Source organism: Macaca nemestrina, chromosome 13 (assembly GCF_043159975.1).
Source record: "Macaca nemestrina isolate mMacNem1 chromosome 13, mMacNem.hap1, whole genome shotgun sequence".
NCBI classification, from domain to species: domain Eukaryota; kingdom Metazoa; phylum Chordata; class Mammalia; order Primates; family Cercopithecidae; genus Macaca; species Macaca nemestrina.
Window position 1 is genome coordinate 45,959,708 of NC_092137.1, and position 27,722 is coordinate 45,987,429.

The window sequence follows — 27,722 nt, forward strand, 5'->3', positions numbered from 1 at the left end:
CCCAGCTTCTTAGTTTAAATGCCACCTGCTGGCTTCCTGGGAGAGCAGCTTCCATCTGCCTGGGACAGAGAGCTTCCGGGGACAGAGGCATACCTGTGTCTCTGGCTGATTTCCCAGGTTGTTCCCTGGGCCCAGTTCCACCTCTGAGGGCATGTCCAGCTTTGCTGCTGGCAGCCACAGAGGCATCTGAGAGGCATGTGCTCTGGACAACTGGGTCTGTTCCGTGCTGGCAGAGCTTTTGCAGAGGCCTGCCCAGAGGCTCGCAGCTCCTGGGAGGAGTGAGGATATGGTGTCTGGCTCAGCTGAGATGGACCATGCATTACACTCACAAGATGTGCTCACTGGCTCACTGGCTTTCCTTGGCACTGCTGGGAGGTTGGCAGGCTTATGTCGCACACCCTGCAGGCTGCCACAGCTCCATCCTGTGTAGTGCTGACTACACTCCCAGCTTTCTATGAGGGCACAGCCCAGCACGGCTGTATGCAAGTTTACTATGTTTGTTGGTGGAGAGGTAATCTTGAGGCAATCAAAGAGAATCAGGGATAAATTTCAGGCTTCAGCAGGACTGTTCTGTTGTTAACACAATTAGTTCCATTAATCCTCTCCAATCATCTAAGGTAAACAGACAGCCTTTGAAGTCAGGGCAAACATCTTTGTGAAGAAAGGAAAGGATGAAGTGATCAACTCCTTTCTTTCCAAAGCCCTTACCGTCGTGAATCATGAACAAAACGTTAAAAGCATCACCACCTGCTATATCCACACAAGAGGACCAGGGAAGCGGCTTGGGGAGTCTCTTAAGCGGGGCGTGTTGTGTCCCCAGCAGGGGATTGGGTTGGACTGGCGGGCAGGACTCCCTTCTCCAATTGAGATCTTCGAGAAAGCCTAGAATTAGCCTTTGGATAACAGTCCAGTTGGGCTACTTAAGTTGACCATTTCCTCTCTCCCTCCCTCCCTCCCTCTCTCACTCCCTCCCTTTCTCTGTTCTTCCCTCTCCCTCATTTCCTCCCTTCTTTTTCTCCTCCTTTTCTTTTTATTTTATTATGGAAAATTTCAAACATATGCAGAAATAGAGCAGAATAATGAACCCTCATGTCTCTACCACTCAGTTTCAATAGTTATCATGGCCCATGAGCAATTTTCCAGTTGGTGTTTAATGATCACCACCCCTCCCTCTATGTGAGTTTTCTGATTTGTTGTGTGTTGCTTCTCTGTGTATGAATGAAGGGGGAAATTCTAACAGAGATTTCCTGTCTCTTCTTTCTCTTCTCCTTAGAAGTTGAAGGGGCCAACAATATTCATTGGTGTGGAGGTTATCTGGGCCAAGAAAGTTGCAGTCAGGGCAGGAAAAGGGGTTGGAGAGGTTGGGTGGTGGGAACTGGGAAAAGGTTCTGCTGAACGTGGGTCCGGGTCCGGCTGGTGGGGTACATGGATTGAGAAGTGGGACTGCCTTTTTGTTTAGATTTCAGCAAATTTGCCAACTCTGCATTGCTTTTATTTCCCGGGGATGAATGTAGAAGTAGTAGACTTCGTAACAACAGCTATGCCAGTGTCATCTTTGCCTGGCCTTGGTTCTAATCCTGTTACTCCCTTTTCTGTGTCTTACCTTAAAACAGGAGCTGCACCTTGTGGGGACCTTGTGGCTCTGCAGCCTAAGTAAGAGAGCACCTTGGCAAGGGGTTTAGGCACTAGCCACAGTTTTCCTGCAACAGGCCTGGGACTTGGGGTGCCCTGTTACAGCCCCCCACCAGTGTATCTTGACAGAATTTCAGAGCTAAGGTGTTTAGTGGTGAGGGGTGGGACACTCAAATGTGTTAGAGCAACAGCAGCAGGCAGATAGGTTTCTTAGCAACAGGAAATGCCATTATGCCAACTTGAAACATTAGTTCAGTTTTTCTACTTTTTTTTCCCACCACACAAACCCCACTTTGCAAAAAGTGCAGACAGTTAGTTCAGTGGTGCATGAAATCAGTGTTACAACTGATGTAATAAAAACTACAGTATGCAGCTGGGCCCAGTAGCTTGCTCCTATAATCCTATAATCCCAGCACTTTGGGAGGCCAAGACAGGAGGATTGCTTGAAGCCGGGAGTTCGAGACCAGCCTGGGTAACATAGTGAGACCCTATCTCTACAAAATATGTTAAAAAATGAGCCAGGCATGGTGGAATGCACCTGTAGCACCCAGCTACTTGGGAGGCTGAGGCAGGAAGATCACTTGAGCCCAGGAGTTAGAAGCTGTAGTGAGCTGTGATCATACCACTGCTTTCCAGCCTGGGCAACAGAGCAAGATCCTATCTCAAAAACAAAAACATGCCTACAGTGTATGTTTGGCAGGGAGGAGGGGGATGGGGGGATGATAGACTTGGGTTTTTTTTTTTTTTCCCCATCTCTTTAGAAGATATACAGAAAGTTAAAAGAAGCAAGGCTTTTATAAGCCATGTGTCTGTGAAGAGGGTGCATGTTTGGTGATGAAGGTTTGGAAGGAGGGGAAGTCAAAGTAGACCCCACCCAGGGCAGCAGAAGTCAGGCCTCTGCATTTTCAGACACCTGAGCAGATCCTCCTCACCCTCCTCGTCTCATTGTGTTGGAGGGCTCCAGGGTCAGTCCTCATTCCTCCAGTTTCGTGGCTCAAACTACAGATCTATATCTTTTATCCAAAATGCTTAGGGCTAGATTTGTTTAGAAATAAAGAATTTGGGGGAATTTTAGAAGGTTAATGTAGTAAATATTCTGTATATTACATAACATTCCCACTGGGTTCTGGGGCAGCTCTTTGTGATCAAATAATATTTCTATATCACAAATGTACAAATATTCACAGGAAGTAGAGTCAACATAGACAGTAAATAGCCTTATGTCATTTTGGGTTAGGTTTTATTGCTGAATAATTTTGACCCAAACTTCAATGAAACTTTTAGTTTTTAGAGCTTCGTGGCTGTCAGGATTGTGGATCGCGGGTTGTGGGTCAGCCCCATCTCTCTGCTGCCGACTACCAAATTCAGGTCTGAAGCTTGGACCTGCCCCCCGAACTTCAGACCTATAGATGCAGCTGTCCCCGGCTGTCTCACAGACGTCTCCAACGTGGCTGGTGCAAACCTGCTCCTGTTCACCCCTCCCACCCTGTTCTGATCCCCGTCTTCTGTTCAGCCAAGGACAGCTCCATGCAATGGAGCTCAGGCCAGAAGTCTCCGTGCAATCCCTGCCTCCCCTCCTTATCTCACACACTACGTGCAATCCCGCAGCAAATCTTTTGGCTCTATCTTCACATTACATTCAGAATCTGACCAATTACCATCACCTCCACTACCACCACCCCTTCCCAGCCACCGTCATCACTTGTCTGGACTATTGCCATAGGCTCCTAAGTTGCCTTCCTACGTCCTCATGGGTGCCTCAGGTTTATTCTCCTTGCAGCCACTTTTTAAAGTGTGAGTCACAGCATCTCACTGCTCTGCAGTCTCTCCTCTGGCTTCCCATCTCCCTCACAGCCAAAGCCTAGGCACATGCCAGGCCCTGGCTCTCTGACCTCATCTCCAACTGCTCCCCACACTCTGCTCCAGTCACACCCATCTGCTTCAACTACTGGCAAAGACTAAGTCTTCCCCCACCTCCGTGCCTTTGCATCTGCTCCTTTCTCTGCCCCCAGTCGAGCTGGCTCTTTCGATGATCAGGGCTTTCCTGGATAAAAGGTGATATAATTCTTACGTGTATTTGACCAAAATATCATATGGAAATCTAATATCTAGGATAGAAGGTCATAAACGAAGGACCCATTCTGACATTCAGAGCTTGAACAGTTTTCAGATCATTTTTGCTGTGCTTCAGGAAATATCTTCCCTCCTGGTTCAGATCGTGGTGTGGGCTTCAGCATATGTGAGTCTCATTTGTTGTCCAGCTGTATGAGCCAGAATTGTTCATTTTTAAAGGCCTGGACTTCATAAATCATGTAGAAAACAAGCATAGATGTATAAGGAGAGTTGCCCATTTTCAGAGAATATATAGTGCCTGCTTCCATATATAATTTGTACCTCAAAACTTATGTATTACTTAGTTACAGAAAAAAAGCCAGTTGGACAGTTTAGTGCACTCATTAGATTACATGTTAAGGCAGGTTTTATCCCAGAAAATAGAAAATCATGCCCTACTTCTTATTTACGTCTTGTTCATCGTTTTGATATAAAATCTAAAAGTCTTAAAAATTTGATTTATACCTTTAAAATTCAACACAGAGTTAACTGATGAATATTGGATTAAAGGAAAATGTCACTGATTTTGACATATCTAATCAATTCTGTTTTACTTTATGTTATATAATTTTGAGACTTATGCTTGGTTTCCTTAGAGAACCAGCATTTTTCTTTTTTTTCCTTTTTTCCTGTCTTACAAAGAATTCAAGACAAATAGGAGAATATATTCCAGTGGATTTCCATACATACAAAGATAGTGACTCTGAATAGGTTGATGATAGGCACTGTATGGTCATATATAGCAGAAATGTTTGCCCATTCCTGATCAATGAAGTCTGCTGTTATGACAGTTTGTTATGTGAAAGGTAGTTAAAAGGTAACATTGTCTAGGATATAAAAAATGTAGACTGCCTCACCTCACAAAAGTGGAGGAACACCATTATATGCAGGAGATTTGATCAAAGCAAAGGATTTTTCAGTTAGATTAAAAATCTATTGAAAAGTCTATTGATAATCCCAACTACTCGTGAGGCTGAGGCAGGAGAATCGCTTGAACCCAGGAGGCGGAGATTGCAGTGAGCCAAGGTAGCTCCACTGCTGTCCACTCTGGGCGACAGAGCGAGACTCCATCTCAAAAAAATAAGATAAAAATCTATTGAACTATTGAAGCTTTTCCTTAATATGTTCAAACTGTATTCAACTAAGAAATACACTTGACTACTCACCACTCAGAGTTGGTGATTAGGATTGAGTAGTGCTGTAATTATTTGACCAGGAAATTATACTTTTCCAGAGATAAAATTTAAAATAATTTGTCTCATTTTTAATTTGTACCTTAAAGAACTGAAAATCAGGATAACTGAGTTTCTTTTTTTTTTCCAACTGTAGGCAATTTACTCAGGTGCTTTAATGGATTGTTTAACCTCATTATGACTCAGTTTCCTTACCTATAAATGAGAAGAGTGAACCACATAATGTTCTTAAAGCACCAAAAATTTACTTATTTTTAACAAAAAAGCTTTAGTAGAAAGTAGAAGAAAAGTAGAAAGTTGAGAAACTATAGATACATAAAAAGAAAAAATTATTCCACTCCCCCATAAACACCTTTTTTCTTTAGCATATGTACCTACCACATACATATTTCAGTTTTACAAAATTGGATCATAGAATACATGTTCCTTTACAATCTCATTTTCTCCCATTGAATACAATATTGTGAATATCTTTGCATGTTATTACATATAATTCAACAAGATTTTTTTCCATGATGGCATGGTGTCTAATGGTTTGAATATGCTACAATTTATTTAAATAATTTTGTATTTAATGAACAATTAGTTTCTAATATTACACTCTTAAAATTTCTGTAATGATTATTCTCATAGTTAAATCTTTACACATATGTGTGATTTGAGATAAATTCCCAGAAGTGGAACTGCAAGATTAAAGGATTTTTGTCATGTAAGGCCAAAACACTCTTTACAAATTTTGTGTCAATTTACATTTCATCAGCAGTGTATAATAGTGTTTGTTTCTTCCCCATTCTCATAAGTACTGCATAATAGTACTTCAGATGACATATTTTGGAATTTCTATTCAAGGTGGTCCTGGAGAAAATGAGTTTTGGGGTTTTTGTTTTGTTTTGGTTTTGCCTACTCAAGACCCCATATAAATTATAAAAAAGGAGAAAAAGGGGAAGTCTGTATTAACCAAGTGGGCAGAAAGAGGTCGTCATCAAACTATTTCAGAGAATTCTGGGAGATGAAAGTAGAAGGTGGGGTGGCAGCTAGTGGAGCAGAATAGAGGGCTCTGGAGCTAGAGCCCAGAACATGTGCAGAGGGCACAGGAACCTAGCATAGAGCAGCTTCTCTGCAGGACTCTAAAGGGCTCCAGGCTTGAACACCAGGACCCTTGCCCCAGGTGATAACAAGTGACCATTGGAAAGTCTGTATGTGGAACCATATGCTCCCCACTGTCACTACAGAAGGGCCTAACTTTCACATAAAAAATTGGAAGTTTCTTTGAAAAAGAAATAGTTTAATGGTTTGAGGAGGACTAGCAAAGCATTGTGGGTATTACTCTCCAGAAGAAATCAATTTCTCATTCAGGGACCCCCTGCTCTAATGGCCAGATCCCACCATCTAACACTATGGCAAACAGGTCCACAATTCTTAGAAATATGCTGCATTCGTAAACAAAAATAAATGAGAGAGAGAGAAATGAGAAAATAGGAAGGCACTGCCTGTACATGAGAAGGGCATTATGAATAAATAGAAAGGCATTTCTGGAAACTCAAGATATTGTCAGAAAATTTCAGAGGGAGAATTATAAGATAAAATCAAGGAAATCTCCTAGACTATGGAATAAAAAGATAAAAGAAATGGATATATTTATATCACATAGTAAGAGACATAAGGATCATTCCTACTGGTCCAACATCTGCATAATAGGAGTTTCAGAAAGAAAATGAAGAAGAGACCCATGACAAAGAACAAATAGAAGAGTATCTCCCACAAATTCAGTGTCACTTAGGACAGTGAATCCAAAAAGATACCCTGAGACATATCACTGTGACATTTTAGAACACTGAGGATAAAGAAGACCCAAAAACTTCCAGAAAGTGAAAACAATGTCACCTATTAAACAACAGTAATTGGGCTGACATCAGAGTCCATTGATAATATTGATGTTAGAAGAAAGTTCTGATAGATTGTGATTTTTTTTTTTAAACCTGGAATTCTATATTCAGCTAAACTATCAATTATGTGTGAGAACAGGCATGAAAGGTTTTGGTAAGCTGGTTTTCTGATTAATATTTCAATGAGAATGTACTGTCCTAGCAAAAACAAGGGAATAACTCAGAATAAGGAAGAGAATGGATTTCCAAGACAGTGACTGCACCCAGCAGAACAATGAGGAGATATGCAGTGCTACAGTTGTGTGGCAGACCAGAGAGCGTCAGCTCAGATCAGGGAGAATAGGACAGTGGGGTGTCCCAATAGGTACACCCTGCAAGAAAAGAACACTGGGAAGACTTAAAGATCTGAGAAAGGCAATTGGTAGACTGTAAGATGAAGAATGCATTTGAATTAGATGCTAGGTATATTAGCCATTGAGTGGCATGTGGATTGTTACATTGGGCCCATGGGAAAGAAGGTGTATGTAACACCATTTACAAAGTCATAATAAGGAAAAATGATTAGTTTTCAGATTTTAGAACTAATGTATACACAAAACATGGAAATTAACTATGGTTAGAAAACAGAATGTCAGTGTTGTCAACCTTGATAGGTTAAGAGTAAAGACAAAAATTTCAGAGGTGGCTGGGATGCAGGGTGGCAAGCAGAGGATGGGGAATGCTGGAAGCACTAATGTCCTCTGGGTACAATGTGGAGGGTCAAGGGATATATTCTCTACAGTTAATGGAATAAGAAATTGACATTTTAGGTGTGTGGGTTTTTTTGTAGTTGTAGAGAACAGAGAATAAACAGAATTTTTGATGCATAGCTTTTGTGGAAGGGCAAAGAGGAGGAAAGTGGTAAGTAAACTGAATCCTCTTCTATCATAGCAGCAAGGTAAAAGAGAATGTCTAAAATAAGAAATCAGGAAATTGAGGCATACACATTTTATTTAGGGATACAGCAGTGACCACCAGAAAAACCCATGTAAAAATTCTTAAAATTGGTCCCTCTGAGGAGTGATGGGGCAGAGGACTTTTGCTTCTCACGGCAAGCAGACATGTAGCTTTTGGTTTCTTAAAACTGAACACATCACAGTACTTAGTTTTGGCTATATTTTAATGAATAAATAACACAAAAATATATAACCCAAATAAAACTTTGACTAATTTGATAAGCAAAAGAAAAGAAAAAAGATATTATCCTTTATTTTATTTTTGTATGTATTTTTAAACTAAATGATTTTCAAGTCATTTCTGACTCTTAGATTTCATGCTTCTATAGTTTTTTATAAGACTGTTCTTTTTCTCACAGGACATGGTTCCAACTATAGGATGAAAAGCCATGGCAAATAGAACTGGTATACAGAGAATTATGATACAGGAATATTCCCCAGAGAGCAATTATTCCCCAAAGTTGGGCATCCTGCATCACATGTGTATGTCATTGTCTGAGCCTCTCAGCCATTTTGCTGTGGGTTTAGTGTACCTTACAACTATGAGCTCCAGGAGGACGATGAAGGGGCATTACTCTCATTGCTCTTGTGTCCAAGGAGCAACTTTTTTTTTTTTTTTTTTGAGACAGAGTCTTGCTCTGTTGCCCAGGCTGGAGTGCAGGGGGGCGATCTTGGCTCACGCAACCTCTGCCTCTTGGATTCAAGCAATTCTTCTGCCTCAGCCTCCCTAGTAGCTGGGACTACAGGTGCAAGCCACCATGCCCAGCTAATTTTTGTAGTTTTAGTAGAAACGGGATTTCACCATATTGGCCAGACTGCTCTTGAACTCCTGACCTCATAATCTGCCCACCTTGGCCTCCCGAAGTGCTGGGATTACAGGCATGAGCCACCGCGCCCGGCAAAGGAGCAACTTTTTCATCATTCATGCAGTATGGGCTCCATGACAGCTCACAATGTGTTCTTTCTGTAGATCTCCCAGAGCTCAGGCTGTCTGTGGGGCAGCCTGCCAGGTCTCAAGGTACCAATTGGAAGCATTGGGTCTCCAGTTGGAGAACCCAGCTTTAACGCACACTCCTCTTCTGCAAATTGTGAGGATGTGTGCAAGTTATTTAAATTCCTAAGCCTCAGTTTTATCACCCATCAAATGGTTAAGAACAACAATATTGCCTTCTTCACATAGGTAACTCATGTAGAGTATTCAATAAAGGGTGCTTATTAGAGTTGTGATTATATTAGTATTCATAACACAGTCTCTCTTTTGAATAACTCAGAAAGATGGAAACGAATGATGATGTCTTGGCTTTTAAAGGGAGTCAAGAACTGAATATCAGCCCGGTGTGGTGGCTCATGCCTGTAACCCAGCGCTTTGGGAGGCCAAGGTGGAAGGATCACTTGAGGCCAGGAGTTCAAGACCAGTCTGGGCAACATGGCAAGAAAACAAACAAACAAAAAAGAACTGAATATTTTTGTGAGCAGCCATTGGTAAAAGTTCTATTAGGTTGTGATACCACAGAGACAGAAAATTTTCTGATACGAAGGTAATTTTTCTGGTTGCAAAATCCTGAGTTCCTGACTGAGCTTGCCTCTGTTCACATGGATTCATTCAGTTCCACTTAGAGTCTTTATTGACTACCTATCTCAATCCCAGCCCTGAATCAAGAGCTGTGGAATCCTCAAAAGAAGGACATGGCTTAGCAGGAGAGGTGCTCACAGTCTGGGTGGGAAATAACAATCATAATGACCCGGCAGCTCATATTTACAGGAAGTTGTGTGCCAGACAGTTTCAAGTGCTCCACCGTCTCCTCGAATCCTCCCAACACTCTGAAGCAGGTCCTGCTGACATTCAACTTGTAAGATGAAGAAATCAAAATAAGTGCCACAGAGCTTTAAACAGGCAGAACTGGATTGGAACCCAGGTAGGCTAGCTTCAAAACCTTTACTTTCAATCACTGAGAATTGACTTAGTGTAAGAAATAGGAAACATAAGATAAAACACACACATTCAAATATAACCTAGTGATAGGGACCATTGCCAATCAAAATGCAAAATGTGAAATGCAAAGTGCCGACTGGCAGTGGATTATCTGCTTCAGAATGCTTGGGTAGCTGGCTACATTGCCTGCTATTAGTACTCACCTACCTCTTCTTAGGGTGTACAGTCATGTACCGCCATTTCTCTCAAAGTAGACAGGCAGACTGCTGTGACCAGATGATGCTGTGTACCCTTATATACTCTCCACATTAGTTTAGGCACTTTTGGATGTTTTCTCAGCTCAAGAAAGCATTTATGTACACATAGAGTTATTCATTTTTAGCTACCTCTGTCATCGGAGGGAGCCAGCTCTCTGGGGCCATTTCTGAGCCTGCTAAAAAGAGGAAGTAGGTGCTAACTTGAGCCGACTCCATTTGTGGTGTGTTGAGAGCTAAGATCTGTAACGTGGGCCTCCCGTCCAGCCAACAGGAGTTTCACAAAAAGATGATGGCTGCTGCTAACTTGGTTCCCAGTGACCTGGCTACGGGTGAAAGAGAAAGCAGTGTTTCTGCCAGTTTTGAGGGGTGTTTATTTAAGGTGTGTCTGGCAACTGAAGCAAGCTGTAGTCTTGGGGATTGGAGATTATAAACAGCCAGTGCAGTAAAAAGGGACATTTTTTTTTTTTAAATGGGTAGTAACTTAAATTTTTAACAAGTTAGCTCAGAACATGGTTTTGTAAATGGGCATAGAATAACGAATAAGGCCTCCTTTCCTGATTTCTGGTTTGCTCCTCCTGTCATGTCCATCTCTGGAGTCAACTCTAGCCTTTTGCTGATTAAGACTGCTTCTAGAGATGAGGACATATGTGCAGAACACGTGTGTGCATGTGCGTGTGTGTGTGTGTGTGTACACCCATATACTCCCCCATTGTATTCACACAGCAGCACAGCATCAAAAACTTACGGTGTGTTGCTTTATTCCCCCTCCACTTAATGTATCACAGAGCTAGTTCCCTATCAGTTGGTACATTTAGATCTTTTTCAGTCTTTTTAAGGACTCACATGGTGATCTACCATATGATGTACCATAATTTATTTAAGCAGTCTCCTATTCATGGATATTTAGGTCATTAAGTTCATTAAAAGGCTTTCTAGAGCATTTGGTCTAATTATCTTGTTTTATATATGAGGAAATTCAGATCCACAAACACACAGACAGATTTAAATAATTCAGCAGACTCTCAAACCTACATTTTGGATGTGTTTATCTTGCTATTATTGTATTTTGATCACAGGAGACAGGAGAAGGTGGCTCAGCTGTGTGCCTGTGAGTGTGTTTGCACATGTGGGTGTGTGTGTGAATGTGCGCGCCTACACAGGTAGGTGTACATTATGTTGTGTGACAGATGTGCTCTTGAAAAACTCTGAATGAGTCCTTTTATTTTTAAAAATGGAATATGAAATTTTAAATGCTCCGAGGGTGGGAATAGGATTTGTTATTTAAAGGAAACTTGTGGAGGAATCCTTTTGCGAAATAAATCCTTTTTTTCCATTTTTAAAAACTGCTCCATTGAGGTATAATTTACATACAATTAAGTGCATTCATTTTAAGCGTAGGTTTGATTTGTCCCGCCAAATGTCTACATTCATGGAGCCGCCACCACAATCAGGATGGAGAAAACTCCCATCACCCAGGATGTTCCCCTGTGTCTCCTGGCATTCACTGGCCACCTCCGTCTCCAGAGAACCACAGATGTGCTTTTTGTTATTGTAGGTTTGTTTTGCCTGTTCTGGAACATCGTATCAGTGGAATCCTGTGGTATATACTCTTTAATGTTCGGCTTCTTTCACATAGCATCTGTGTTGTTGCATGTATTAGTAGTATATATATATATATATGTGTGTGTGTGTGTGTGTGTGTATATATATATATATATATGAGAAACAGGATCTCACCTAGGCTGGAGTGCAGTTGTGCAATCATAGCTCACTGCAGCCTCAAACTCCCAGGTTCAAGCCATCCTCCTGCCTCAGGCTCCCAGGTACCTGGGACTGTAGGCATGCACCACCATACTCAGCTAATTTTTTTAATTTTTTGTAGAGACAAGGTCTCAGTATGTTGTACAGGCTGGTCTCAAATTCCTGGCTTCAAGTGATCCTCCTGCCTCAGCTTCCCAAAGTGTTGGAATTACAGGGGTGAGCCACCATGCCCAGTCCTCATTCTTTTTTATTGCTAAGTAACTTTCCATTACACGGATGTAGTGTGGTTTGCTTATTCATTTACCTATTGTTGGACATTTGGGACATTTCCAGTTTTGGGCTGTTAGGAATGAAGCTGCTGTGAACATTTCTGTATAGTAGATGGCTTCCCAATAAATCCACGCCACAACTCAGTGTACAGATCCAATTTTTTAATATATTGAAGTAGTATAAGCTAAGGCCATCCATTCAACAAGTCAACATGTAGAAATCTGTATTGAATCCCTCCCATGTGCTGGACAGACAGGGTCCTGCCTTGCAGGGATGTACACTGAAGCCTGCATGTCTTTGCACTGCAATGGAAGGTGTTTGAGAAAAACAATCTGCCCCTCCCCTTATTTTCTGAAAGCAAGTGCTATTATAAGCCCATTAACAGAATAGAATCTTGAACGTATTTGATTACATGTGTACTCTCTGCTTTTTGACCAGTCACTGCACAATACCAATACAGCTAGTAACAAATTTTACCCCAAATGAAGAGTCTTTAATTAGCTGCTAACTTCAAAATCAGCACCCCGCAGCTGCTGATGAGTTGCTCATTGTATTGCCTCAATGCTTTCTGCTTTCCAAATGCAGAGCTGGGAGGACACCTGCTGCCTGAATGTCCCCTGCTCTGTCCAGCTGGCCTCTCCCATGCCAGGTGGGTCTGGGGACGGTAGTGTGCCTGTGGTGCCTCCAGGGGAGAGTGGCCATCAGTGAAGGGGTACAGGCCTTGGGCAGTGGACCCCCTGCTTTGGGAACTAGTCCCCCAGTCTTCTCTCCTGATGGTTCCCCGTCTGCCTCCTCCTCTCTCACTCTCCACCCTCCTCCAAGTAAAAAATAAAAAGACACAGCAGTAGATTATCTAGGACCTTACTGGTGGAACGAAGGCAGTGCAAGCCTTCCCTTGTCCTTCTCATCCTTTCTGGATTCATCTTTTTCAGACCCTGTCCCTCCCTTTTGCCTCTCTCCACACCTTCGTGCCTGACAGCAGATGGGAAGGGAAGTGAAACTCAAATTGGGCCTGTGAGACCTTTGTGGGCTGTCCTGAGGAAAGGTTTGCTTAGACATCTCAGGCAAAAGTTGAACCTATGGTTAGGAAGCTCGACTTTGTATATTAGACCTCCCTTCCCTTGAACCCAATAACCCCCAACATGTAGGCGTACAGATACCTGTGGGTCACGTTGGGGGTGACAGCAGCACATCAGCCAGCAGCCCGGAGAGCAGCACAGGTGGAGTCCTTTCTATTTTGCTGTTGTGGTTGTCAGAGCTCCTGCTGGGGAGGTGTGGTGTCGAGGAAGGAACATGAGTCTGAGAAACAGGAGTTGAGGGAGCAAGTTCTTTTTTTTTTTTTTGAGATGGAGTCTCGCTGTGTTGCCTAGGCTGGCATGCAGTGGTGCGATCTTGCCTCACTGCAACCTCTGCCTCCCGGGTTCAAGCAATTCTCCTGCCTCAGCATCCAGAGTAGCTGGGACTACAGGTGTGTGCCACCACACCCAGCTAATTTTTGTATTTTTAGCAGAGACAGGGTTTCACCATATTGGCCAGGCTGGTGTCAAACTCCTGACCTCAAGTGGTCCACCTGCCTCAGTCTACTAAAGTGCTGGGATTATAGGCGTGAGCCACCACACCCGGCCTAGGGAGCAACTTCTGATTCTGCCAGTCCGGCTTCAGGGGTTTCATGTACAGATATAGGTGTGAATGGTACCCCCTGGGGTTGTGCAGCTGGTGTGACCTCACTAGCACACTGCATGATATAATGGCCACCTATCTTCCTTAACCCCAGCTTTCTCAGATGTTCAACAGCACTAGTAATACTTGTTACCACGCCTGTAATCCCAGCACTTTGTAAGGCTGAGGTGGGAGGAAGGTTTGGGCCCCAGAGTTTCAGGCTGCAGCCATGACGGCACCACTTCACTCCAGCCTGGGGGACAGAGCGAGACTCTGTCTCAAAAATTTCTTCTTGAAAATAGCAAAACTCGCTACCTTACAGATTAACTGTGAGGAATGAATAAATGAATGCATATGAGGGGCTTTGTAAATGACTGAGCACCACCCCAAAAAAGTCCCTATCTTTTTGTTTTTCTAAGATTGCCTTTTCAGGGCTTGCTGTGGGTCGGGCTCTTCCCCATTGCCATGTTCCTAATTCACATGAGAGGTACTCTCGTTGCTGCCCAGACCTCCCCTCAGAGCACCATGGGGTGGTCCAGGTGTCTGAGGCATTGCTGTGCCTTCCAGGTCTGCCTGGGGAAGACAGTGACACCTGAAAAGGGGAATGAGCCCACTCTGGGGACGGGAGGGTTGAAGGAAGGAGAACGCACCTTGGACTGGATTGTCAGAGGAGGCTCAGTTGGCCAGGCGGGGCTGGGGGTTGTGAGCGTGACTTGCAAGCTCTGTCGACCTCTCCTCTGTGCCCCAGGCTGACCTGGGTGAGAATTCTGGCTGAAAGCTCTCTAAGCCTGTTTTTTCATCAGGAAAGTAGAGAATATCGCGGTCTCACAGGAGAATAGATGAACTAATGCAGGTAAGGTGCCTAACATGGTGCCAGAGGCACAGTAGGTGTTGTTGCCCTTCTTTCATGAGTACCACAGGTCCTCCTGATGCCCAGGTATACCCTGGGTATAGCCCTTCCTGCCCCGGGTTTCCCCGAGAAAGGGTACATATAATACTCTTACCTTGGATTTTAAAGGACAATAATCTTATCTTAGTTAAGAAAATCTTTTTTAGAGATACGATCTCACTTGTCACCCAGACTAGAGTGCAGTGGCACATCGCAGCCTGGATCTCCTGGGCTCAAGCAATCCTCCCGCCTCTGCCTCCCAAGTAGCTGGGACTACAGCTGCATGCCACTGCACCTGACCTTTAGTTCTTTATTTAATACTCACAACAACACTGGAAAGTCATCAAGTGTCCTGGAATTACATGTAATAATACCAACTTCATTGAGGAAAACTTGTTATAGTAGAAATAACATTGGACTAAGAAGCAGAAGGCTTGGCTTTTTCATGATAACTGCACCAATGATGACTATTTTATGCCTGGTGCCTTTGCTAAGCACTGTTCATAGACTATCTCATTTAACCTCATAGCAGCCCCGTTTCACTGACAAGCAGGCTGAGGCACAGGGAGGGTAGCTGCTTGCTTCAGGCCACATGGCCACTAAGTTTGCTCTTACCCACCACGTGCAGAGTGTCTCCTGGGTGTTCAGTTAAAAAAATTTTTTTAAACTAAGGTAAGCTGCCAAGTGCATGTATGTTTCATGGAATTTTCATGACAACCCATTTCACAGATGAAGAGGCTAGAGGCTCAGGAAGAGTAAATAATTGCCTGAGGTCACTCAACTGATAAAGGACAAAATGGATTCTGCCCTGATTTGACACCAAAGGCTGTGTTTGTCTCCCCCAGTTTGACTGCCTTGCTTCTGGCCCCTGCTGGAGGGGTAGCTGAGGCACCGTAGTGTGAAAGAGAATCATAGTCAAAGAAAATAGAAATAGTAGCTGGGAAGATGTGTAAAGTTGGGGTATGAGGTCTAGGGAGGTTTGATAAATTGGGTTGCATCTGGGAGAACTGGGAGGAGCATGGTGCAAAGAAGGGGCTCAGAACTAACCCTGGGAATGCCTGGGAGGTGGTAGCGAGCCTGCTTTTGTGCCATGACAGCTGCATGGTGCCAATGCTGACTGACAGCTTGCAGGGTTGTGCAGGGCTGGGCACCTACGTTGCATCGTTATTTGGACCATGTAATCGTGAGCAGAATTTACGATTAAACTAATTCAGCGGTAAAGTTGTGTCACACTCTTCACCATCTTTTATACTTGGTGACCCCTCCAGTCATTGAAGACCCACCACCTTGGTTGGATTCTCAGAGCTTCCTTGCTTGGCTGGCTGGGGCTTGGCCGGCGATCTGTGGCCATCTGCTCATGCTGCAAAGCTCTTTGTTGCTTTTGGCATGTTTAATAGCTTAATTTCTATTTTTCTGTTTGGAAATGCAGTTCACCAGCACTGAGGCTGCAGTGGGTGCTAAAATGGTTTCTGATTGCTATCTTGAATGTTAATATCCGAATACATTTTATCATGAATGACCTGTCCTCCCTGCCACGAGTTCTCACTCCCCTTTTGCAAAGATGGGCATGGTGCCTGCCTTTGGATAGGCCCCGAAGCCCATCTCATTCCTTTGCTCTCTCCCTGCCTGCTTTACACAGATAGCATTGTACTTTGCCAATAAAGTCCACAGTCGTGGGAAATCTTTGAGTTGGAGGATATGAGAAAGAGTTTCATTTTGCCGGCAGGGTTTAATAGGGATGATCTAATCTCTAAAAGGCATGCAGTATTTAAATTCCATGCTTTTGGGCAAGAGGGCCCCTGATATTTTTGAACTTTGGCAGGGAGAAGATTCTGGTTTGGCTCTATTCAGTAGAGGCAACTGTTGGTTTTCCTGTTTGTCATTCGCTACAGGGGCTGGTGAGGGGCAGCACTAGTGGTGAGAATTCTGGAGAACATTTTCTTTTCCCAGAAACTTAAAATCATGGACTCTTGGGGAGAAAGGAATGAGAAAGGCAGCATGCGGAATTACCAATTTGGTATTTGGTTCCCATCTGGATTTAAAACCGAAGATCCCAAACTCAGGTGAGCAGCTCCCCCGGGGTGCCCAAGGGGCAGCGCAGGCCTGCTTGTGGCACTCCCTCACTCCTGTGCTGATGGAATACCTCAGCTATCACCAGTGGCCTCTCCCATGAGGCACTGAAGAGGCTTGTGGACGAAAATGAAATTTTGAGGGAAACCTTAAGCTCTCCTAACTATTGGAGGCTGAGTCAGGAAACAAGATGGGGCTCTGGAGTGGCTCTGGGAGCCTCCTGGATTGTGTGTAGGGTGAGACGTTGGGAAAGTTTAGAGAACATTGTTCCAGCTGGTTGCTTTGTCTCATAGGGACATGTGGGGCTCATGGTATAGCCGCCTCATCTTTCCTCTCCCCTTGTTCAAATGTCATTTTAGTAGAGATCCCATGCCTGCCTTTCTTCCTGGGGATGGAGCCTTGGGAAGGTGAATGATCCCAGAAGACTCTGGAAGTTCTGAACACAGAGCCTTTTCCCACCTCCACGAGTGTGTGCTGGGTGTTTCCTAAGAGACAGTGAGCTAAGAACTAGGGATGCGAATCTGGTTATCATACTTTCTGTCTAGCAGGACGGAGAGGTAGATGGACAAAGTATTACAGCTTCATAGGAGCTGTATTAGTCAGGTGTCTCTAGAGGGACAGAACTAATAGGATATATGTATATATGTATATATGAAGGGGAGTTTATTAGAATTGACTCACACGATCACAAGGTGAAGTCCCACAATAGGCCGTCTGCAAGCTGAGGAGCAAGGAAGCCAGTCCGCGTCCGAAAACCTCAAAAGTAGGGAAGCCGACAATGTAGCCTTCAGTCTGTGGCTGAAGGCCCAAGAGCCCCTGGCAAATCACTGGTGAAAGTCCAAGAATCCAAAAGCTGAAAAACCTGGGGTCTGTTTGAGGGCCAAAAGCATTCAGCACAGGAGAAAGATGAAGGCCAGAAAACTCAGCAAGTCTAGTCTTTCAAACTTCTTCTGCCTGCTTTATCCTAGCCACGCTGGCAGGTGATTAGATGGTGCCCATCCAGATTGAGGATGGATCTGCCTCTCCCAGTCCACTGGCTCAAATATTAATCTCCTTTGGCAGCAGCCTCACAGACACACCCAGGAACAATGCTTTGCATCCTTCAGTCCAATCAAGTTGACACTCAATATTAACCATCACAGGAGCCATGAGTAAGATGTGTCTGGTGTATTGTGGGAACACAGATGAGGGGCTAATTAATTCTGACTGGGCATATCTGGATAGATTTCAGAGAGGAGGTGATAATTGACCTTGACTTTGAAGGAGGAGGAGATATCCACTAGACTGACTCTTCTGAAGTAATTCTTGCTAAATGCGTGCCTGCTCTTTGCTGGGGACAGTGAAAAAGGAAAAGGAGGGGGATAGTGGTTCCTGCCCTCAAGATATTCACAGCTTGTTGGGGAGAGAGCCTGGCACTATGAACCAATGAAAGCTCTGTGTAGACAGATGGGATTGTGGAGGCGGAGAGGCTAGCAGGGGGACTTGGTGATCCAGAGTTTCCAGAGTTACTACTCTCTCTTATAGAGAGAACACAGTTTCTGTAAGGATAGTTCAGTCCTTTCCATAGATGTCTTTAACTACAAGAGGCCTAGCCCTCTGGCTTTTGTCTTACCTGATTATTTCACCACCCTGCCTCTGTATATTATAAGTAGTTAGCTGGATTTGAGGTGGAGAGGGAGGAAGTGAGGGTGCCTGTGCTGTTTCTTATGCCTTGCATACCTTCCCTTCCCTCTTCCCTTCCCTCTTCTACACTGATGTCAGGCTCATCAGATGCTTTATCGGTTGTTTTCCGTCCTTTATCATTAAGCTAGGTTCAGCATTGTTCTCCATTTTTTAACTCCGTAATGAGATGATAAATGCTGTAAAAGCAGGAATAGTGTCTTAATGCTTCTCATATTTCCCCTGGGAGCAGTTTGTGTGGTATAAAGAATATGGATTTCTCAAGACAGGCTTGGCATTGAATCTCAGCATTGTCACTTACCTTGGAATCTGGGCACAATTTCCATATCTGTAAAATAGGATTACATAGGACATTTTCAACCTCGACATCATTGATGACATTTGGGGCTGAATGATTCCTTGCTGCGAGGGGTCATCCTGCGCACTGTAGAACGTTTAACAGCATCTCTGGCTTCCACCCACTAGCTGCCAGGAGCAGCACTCTCTCTCTCCAATCATGACAAAACTGCCTCCAGATGTTTGCCAAGTGTCCCCTGTGGAGCAAAATTGCCCCCAGTTGAGAACCACTGGGATGGTGCTACCTATGGGGTATGCATCAGACCTCCCAGGTCTGCATCTGGGACACAGTAGGCATTCAGTAAATGTTGATTCTCTTTCATTCCTAATTCACCTAGCACTCAACACATTGTAGGTAGGTGAATTACATGGAGCTGTGTCTCTAGGTTTTAGCAGTTTGGGGTAGAAATGTTGTAGAACTCTCAGGTTGTCCACACAATGCACTAACAGAGTCACTGTCATTTTCTTAATTGCAGATTGATCTGGAGCCAGAAGGAAGAGTGTATGTGATCATCGATCTCTCAGGGTCGTCGGGTGAAGGTAGGAGAGTGTGACCTCTCATCCCTGTTCTCTTCCACTGGCCCTTTGCCTTCTGGGTCTCTTCTTTCCCTCCTTGGCCAGGACACATTATAGTGACATTTAATTAATTGGCATCCTTTAAAGGAAAAGGTTATTTTGAAGATGCTTACGCCTGTGTACCAAAAGGGATCAGCCATCTGTTAACTTTGGTGGAGCAGAGGGAAGATTTTGGACTTACCATGTGAGGCCAATAAAACGGGCGTTTTTGCATGCTGTGTGCAAGGCAGGCTTCAGCGGCGGGGCAGCCTCTCCCAGGAGGCTTGCGTGGGGTTTGTGTGTGTGTGGTGGGAAGGAAGTAAAACTAGTTGGTCTAACGGCATCCAGAAATGAAACAAATAAGGTGACAAACTTCAGAATCTTCTTTAGAGCTTCGATAGAAGTGGGACTTCTTTTACCAGTTCTTTACACAGGCAAAAGCTCTGCTCTTAAAGAGAAATAATGGGGGGTGGGGGAACATCTGCTCCCCACTGACTGATTCGATGGCGTATTACACCCTCTTCCTCTTACACCTTCTTCTTTCAATCCATTCTTTGCTCACTTAATACACTTTAGACCTTTGGAGCACTTGCTGGGTGTTGAGGACTGAGCAGTCAAGGGAAGAAGGGAAGCCTAGAAAATAAAACCTTATCCAAATGGGAACAAGGAGATATAACTGACTTATGCTCTAAGAAAGATTTGGAATTCAGACTGAAATGTAGTTATTGTGGCCATCTTTTCTCTACTGCTCCTCCATCTGTGGGCAGGGGGACAGAACAGTTGGCTTTAATGCCATGGCAGGGATATTGGAAGACAATGTGTAGTTCCTCTTGGCAGTGAGAAACAAGCCGTGTTTGGGGACTGTGTCCCAAAGGGAAAGATGGACACTCAGCTCTCTCAGCTCTCCTGCCTGGAACACTTGGGCCTCTCACAACATCTCCCCAGAATACTGGGGATCACAAGCTCAAAGTCACAATCCCACACACTGTAGTTTAAAGCTCAGTGATAGAAGGCAGGATTATATATTCAGTTAGTCAAATGATGTGCTTGACAGTGGTGCCTGATGATTTCCATTCGGCTAATTTATCACCCAATCTCAACAGGTATTCGGAAGAATTCAATAATTGTGTATATATGGGGATTATAATAGAATTAAGCCCTCTTTTAATAGATCTCAATTATTTGGCATAGATTTAAAACTTTAAACAGCCTTCCAAAATTGGTTGCTTACATTTCCTGCTCTTTATTGCAATTACATTTTGGCATTTCCAACTTCCCTTCTCTGCTCTCAGCTCTGAATCGCCCAGAATAGAACCTGTTGTAGAAGATTTGAGGATTTAACAATATTTCATATGAAATATTTAAGACCTACAAAAGGGCTTAAAGACAAATTAAATGAGCACCAGTGTGCCCACCACCCCACTTAAGAATTAGAGCAAGCAGTGAGGTGAAGCCTTGTCCTTGCTTTTAACATAGCAAGTGATCCAAATTCACCAGACCCGACTTAAGGTTTTGCAGTGTGGCCTCCTGATTCTAGACACTGGCGAAACATTTGATGGGCAAAATCAATCCCCTTTTTTCCTTACATAATCTATGTGCAATATGATAATTAATTAAGTATGTATTTCCTGTGCCAAGATGCTGAGCAACCAATGGGAGGCTGGGACTATTTTCTCTTTCTTTGAAAAGATAAATGACTTGCAAAATTATAGAAGACATCCTTTTTTACATTAGAGGGAAAGGAGATGGACAAATGAATGAATAAATAAATCAGAAGCAATTGATTTTTTTCTGCTTGCTTCCACAGCTTATTGCATGTGAATAGCCAAAGCAATTTCCATTGGGCTAAATTCTGAGTCTATTTTTTAAATCTCTTTCATCTAAAGAAAATAGAGTTTACTTCAGAAATGCTGACACATGCCAGAGTCTGTAAAGTGCTAGCATGTGTTGCTCTGAAGAAAAGAAGACATTTTTCTAGTCTTTTTTTTTTTTTTTTTTTTTTTTAATTGCTGTTCTTGGACTTGGGATCCTTTCTTTAGATGGTGGGTAGGACCTTCAGTAATCCGTTCTGAGAAGCTGCTCTTGTTGTTTGTGTTATACATGTCTGTTCTCCCATCCTGTTCCTGGGACTGTGAGGGCTCCTAGCCTGGAGGGGGTTTTGGAAGAGTTGGGAGGGCAAGGGGAGGCCCTAGAGAATGAGAAACCATGACATTTCATACCTAAACCATGTGAGATGGGTCTGGGGTGAAGCAAGTTGTCACAGCCACCCTCCTGGATTGACAGACTATAGACTTTCACAGATTCTTGTCTAAGTATTTTTTTTTTTTTTAGTGAAAATACCTAACTCTGCAGTCTGTGAAAGGGAAAGAGTTGAAATGAGGCACAGCTGAAGTTTCACCACTCCATTATTCTGCCATCAAGCATCCCTTCAGCTCTCATCTCTCAAATGCTGCAGCCCCATCAATGGAAAAAAAATACATTCATGGGAATTGCACAAAGTTTACAACACATGCAAATTCCAAGGAACTCAGAGAGAGGTGTGGGGGTGAGATGGTGTGACTACACCCCCTTCTTCTAGGATGCGCTGAAGGATTCTTTTCCTTGCTCACATGCTGTTAGAAAGCTTGGGCGTTTACGTCTGCTAGAGCTGGAGCTAATGTGATTTCTAACTGTCTAATAAAATTCCACTGCTTGCACGTCCTGTGCAGTTCACTATAATGGAATCTGACCAGTGTGTGTTTTGGCTAAACCAGGCATCCTAACCCAGATGTAAGGGGGTCAGGCTGGATGACAGTTAAGGTCATTTCCGGCCATGTGATTTTATCCTTTGGTACAATTTGAATAGACATCTGTCAGAGCTCTGGACTGAGGGCTGGCTAATATGTACAGAAAAAAAGGAGTTGCAAGAAATGGACTCGTTTCGACAGGTATGGTGCTAGGCACTTTACCTACATTATACCAAGTAGCAAACCTGCTCAAAATGCTCTTATGGGAAGCTCCAGTCTCAGTCCGTGTTTTACTTACGTCGTAAGTAATAATCACAGCGGTTCTGGTAAGCATGGCACGCCAGGCTCTCCAGATGCTTAAATCAAAGCATAATTAGCCCAGGTAACAGAAGCGTAAGACAGCAATGTAATTCTCACCTGTGCCAATTATGGTTTCCTGCTGTGCCCATTTGTTAGTATTTCTTCCTTTGATATGATGTAATTTGCATATTATTTCTTATTCTTTTTAATAATGTGGCAATGTCCCATGATTCACAGGCTTGCAGATGAGAGATGGTCGGGACCTGACCTGGGGAGTGATAGGTTCTTCTTCCCATGCCTTGCATCCAGGTGTCATGCTCACCTGGGAGAGTTCTTCAGCATCTAAACCAACAATAGCAATGACAAGTACACCTCGTTGGTATGTTTGGATCACCAAACTGTTTCTCCAACAAAATACAGAGGATACAAAGGAATAGGAATGATTTTTGCAACACATACATCACAAATCATGCAGAAAAGTCAAGTTCTGGAGGGATTGCATATTGTGGAAGCAGAAGAGCACAGAACAGGAGGCACCCTGTTTGTTTCTGCAGCCACAGGCTGAAAGTGGTCAGTCTCCTCTGTGGGACTCAACAGATAAAGGAGAAAGAGCACAGCCTTAGGAGTCCCTCAGACTTGGATTGAAATCCTGGCTCTAGTGTTTAGTAGCTTAGAGTCTCAGATTTCTCACCTACAACACAGGGATAATGGTACCTATGGTAGGTGCTAGGCCAGGATTGTCATAAGAACAGTGCTTTAGTACAGTGCCCTTGCATGTAAGAGATGCTCAGTAAATACCATGAAGCCTTGGAGACCTGAGGGCAGAGAGGTTGGCATAGCTCTACCCAGTGCCCATGAAGGAGCATCAGGCAGGGTATTCAGGGAAACTGTTCGAGGGCAGGTTTCTGATGCTGGGGTGGGACATGTTCACAAGGGCCAAGAACAGAGCAAGGTACCAAAGAGGACTTAACAGAGTAATCTATCTGGCAGGGACTGTGAGACTGCTTTCTGCAGAGTTCAGGCCTTGCCTCGGTTTTGCCTATTGTCACTCTATTTATTCCTCATCCTCTCCCAAGTAAAGTAATTCCTGGAAGGACATTCTCTAGCATCCCTGAGCCACTCATTTGCATTCCATGGCCCTTAATGCTAGAGGCTTCTCCTTGTCAGAGCCTGGGTTTGTCCCATCCCTGCTTAGTGTGGACCAGAACAAGTGGTCCACATCTTCTCACCAGCACCTGGGTAAAAGGCCTTTAAATATTTGAAGACAGTTATTCAATATCTCTTTTTTCAGGCTGAATCAATCAAATCCCTTAACCTTTCAGTAGGGATATTTTAGAAATCTTAACTCATCTTTGCAACCTCTTCTGGACTTTTTTCAAGTTGCACAGACAGACGTGATCAAACCAGCTTTGCTTGGTTCTGAAATAATAACATGTGTGTAGAGCTCTTAGCTTTACCAAGTTCCCAGCGGTATTACCTCCATGTGGGAGATGGTGAAATTGAGAGGTCAGATGATGTGCTCCAGGCCAAAAGGCTGATTATGAGACCCTGCTGGGCCACAATCCAGGTCCTGCTTCCAATCATGACCCCAATAATGAGTTTGCCACATGGCAGTGATTCCCCACCCCACCCCTCGTTTGATCTTTTTATTTTAGTTCTTTTCTTCAGAAAGCTTTTAATAGAAATATAAAGCCAAAGTTCTTAGCTTTGAATCCAAAGGTGACAAGAGAGTCTCTTTCATAAATAAGCAGATCCCTTTTCCACTGTGTTAGAGATAAAAGCTCTTTTGGTCCGAGCTCAAGGTTGGATCCTTCTCAGGTTGTCTGTAATGTGGATCCATAGCTAAGTCTTGGTCTGAAACTAGACCTGGCTCAAATCCCAGCAGGTTAGTGATTTTTCCTACTGACTTTCCCTCCTTGTTAGAGATGTTAGTTTTGTACTTGAAGACTCCAAGTCCATAGCAGACATTAGAGCAGTGCCTCCAGGGTTGAAATCAAAGTGAAAGGGGTTTTTCTCTTGAAACTCTGTCTTAGTCAGTGGGCAGGATGCATATCGACAGGTTCTCTCAGATTCGAGTCCCACTGGAGCTTCAATTCATAAGAATTTTACCTCTTTTCTTCTACATTCTACATTAATAATCCAATGTCTTCTAGTTAGTAGAAAATTAAAAAGAACCATTCATTCAAATGACCAGTAGTTACCAATTCTTTTTTTTTTTTTTTTTTTTTTTGAGATGGCGTCTTGCTCTGTCACCCAGGCTGGGGTGCGGTGGCAGGATCTTGGCCTACTGCAACCTTTGCCTCCTGGGTTCAAGTGATTCTCCTGCCTCAGCCTCCTGAGGAGCTGGGACTACAGGCATGCACCACCATGCCCGGTTAATTTTTGTGTTTTTAGTAGAGACGGGGTTTTGCCATGTTGGCCAGGCTGGTCTCCAACTCCTGACTTCCTGTGACCCACCCACCTTGGCCTCCCAAAGTGCTGGGATTACAGGTGTGAGTCACCGCCTCCAGCCTACCAATGCATTTCAACAAATGTGCCCAGCTTTGTGTTTGTGTTGGGTTTGGGGAATGGAAAGTGGAGAGGGAAGTAGAAAATGGGAGATGGCATTGACAAGAAGTGTAAAACCCTTTGCCTTCAAGGAGCTTGCAATTCAATTAGGCACCCTAGACTTGTAGGATGAAAGCATTAGAGAACAATGCAAGACATTAAGTGTTTGATTAGGTGTTACCAAGAGTTCTCCAAGTGGGAATAAGTCGGGACCAAAATAACCCAGGAAAACGTCAAGAAAGAGGCAAGCCTTGGGATGGAAAGGAAAGGATAGTCAGGCTGGATTGGCAGGGAAGAAGTGGAAAGACCATTGTGAGTGGAGGGAATCGTGTCATAATTATCAAAGACAACTTTGAAGCTCTTATTTTTGGGGATGGCTGGATAGATGGGATAAGTTAAATAGATGCAGTGTGAGCTCTCTAGGAGCATCCAAACAAATGCAGTCATCAGCGTTGCAGGCAGAAATTTTCATGCTAGGCAAACAAGAAAATGAAATGCCTTAAATGTTTAAACTGTCTGAAGATTGAAGGCAGTTCCTTCTGGATGTGACTTCTGGGTCAAGTCTCTCTCCCACCATGACCTACAATGGGAAGGAGTGTTCCAGGTCAAGTTTGGTCAAGTCTGGGACACTGGGCAGAGCACATTTTACAACTCTGACACTGAGGCATTTAGAAGATCAAGCCCAGGTACAGGCATCCCATCGTGGTCTTTGTGGTCTCTTTTCTCACCTAGCAACCTCATAGAGTCCCATCGCAATCCCTCTACCATCCTCAGCATTCTCTTCCTCTCCAGCCTTTCAGAGGTATCCCACAATCAAGCCCAGATACTCCCACACTTTCTGTTTTCAAATTCTGTTCAGTCTTTAATAAGAAATGTCACTTGAGAGGTTAAGGAGAGCTTCCAGCTTCCCAAACAGGGGACCTCAAAGCCAGAAACCAGCTCCAAGGTGCTGATCAGGCTCCCTCATATGTTGTGCCTTACGCAATGAGATCCTGATCCTGTTCACCACACAGACTCTCTAGACATGCATGGACATGTCAGATCCCCTGGCAGTGCATGGAGTCCAGAAAACAACAAAATAACAAAATCCAGATGTTCAACAACATTGATCTTACAATATGTACCCCACGTTACCGCACCCCACCCCAGCATAACTTCTTCCTGTGACTGATTCTCAGATCCAGGGAGCAAGCCTCTGTGTCTTGGGATTTTTGGCTCTATTTTTGGTCCTGATGGAATAAATTCTTGTTCCTAGAAGTGACTATATGCACCAGATGAGACCAAGGGGATCAACTGGAAAACAGTGAGCACCAAGCCCCCATCAAGGAGTTTATAATGTCACAAAGAGACGTTGCTGAGATGCTTGATGAGACATAAGCCAAGAAACCCTCATTTCCTTCCAAATAGCCTCTAGATGCACAGCAGTTCCTCTGAAATGAATCATCCATGGTTAACAACACCAAATGCCAACCATTAGCAGATGAGAAACAGAACTGAATCTTGAGTGTTTGGAGAGCAGAGCTCTTTTGATCACTACTAGAGCCTCCTTCCCCTCTGCCATTACAGGAGCGTAGATATATATTTCCTTTTGACTTGTGTGCCTGTCTTACTAATAAAATAATTGAAGGAAGCATAGTTATGTTGAAGAAATAAGCTTATCGGAAAGGTGGATTTCTAATAGATCCTTGGTCAAGAAGTGGGTCCCACATGGCCTCTAGTTCTATCTCTATTGTCTTGCTCTGTATCATTTCTGTGTCCTATAAAGAAGATTGTTTCTGGAAATTCCTGCTTGCAGCTGAGATCATACTGGCTTAAAATGGCTCCTAATTTAATCATTTATTGTTGCTGATGTCCTCATGATTTGGCTTAAAAGAAAGGGTATTTCCATTCATTTAACCTAATTTAGAGTTGTTTGTCTTTCAGGACCAATTACTTTATTCTTTTATCCAGTTGAAAATGGCCAGTGCTAACAGTTTTATTGATTTTCCTTATTACCTACCTTTGTTGAAACATGCACGTTTTCACAATCAAGTGCATTCACCATTTTTAATCGAGCTGTTGACACTGGGGCTTTTATCTTCCTCCTTTATGTAAACCTTTGGTGTGAGCTCGTAGGGGCCAGTGTAGGGGTGTACATGTGCCCATGTGCACACAGGTGAGAATGAATGTCTCTGAACCACCTATTCTGTCTCCCCCTCATCCTCCGTTTCTTCCATTAGAAGCATCATTTATTTGCCTATCTAATATATACAAGGCCCTGGGGATGTAGAGCTCATGAACACAGTGCCTGCTATCAGGAAGCTCATGCTGTGACAGAAGGAGGCAAGCAATAGACCAGTAAGCACAATCGTGTGTTTTAGTTGTTGGGTAGCTATTGGTAGGGCAGGATGCTGTGGGACCACCAAGGAGCCTTCCTTCTATTTGCAGGCTCTGCTGAGTAGGCAGTCAGTAAATGACAGCCACAAACACTTCCACGTGATCACTGATCCACACGGCAACCCTGAAATGCAGGTACTAACAGTAATCATCTTTCCTTGGTTGAGGAAATAGTGCCACTGCCCACTGAAGATTCATTTGAACAGGAGATAAAATAAAGAGGGACTAGGATTTGATTGACCACAATTTGAATTTTTCAGGAAGACATGGGATGTGTATATTCACTCATTCAACATATGGCTATGGGGCACTTTCTGTATGCTGGTTACTCTTTTCAGAACTGGGGGCGCATAAGTGAACAACAGAAACAGAAATTCTTGCCCTCATGGGGCTTACATTCAGGTGGATATGCTTGTGTGTGTTTGGGAGGGGTATGTGTGTGTGTTTGTAGGCTGTCTCTGCAAGGATACACAGCACATTGAAAACAAGGGCTGTCTCTGGGGAAAGGAAAGGGAAAATTTGGAAAGAAGGAGACATTTCTTGTC

At 43.7% G+C, this 27,722-nt stretch overlaps 1 protein-coding gene across 2 annotated transcripts in view; it reads left to right on the forward strand.

The window, feature by feature from the left end:
* The window catches only part of LOC105464958 (protein kinase C epsilon), a 538,891-nt gene that overhangs the window by 172,009 nt on the left and 339,160 nt on the right, over positions 1-27,722 (forward strand). For both annotated transcript variants that reach the window (XM_011713128.3, XM_011713127.3), the window contains exon 2: positions 19,150-19,213. In XM_011713128.3, coding sequence (XP_011711430.1) covers positions 19,150-19,213 — 64 coding nt within the window. The remainder of the gene's footprint in view (positions 1-19,149; positions 19,214-27,722) is intronic.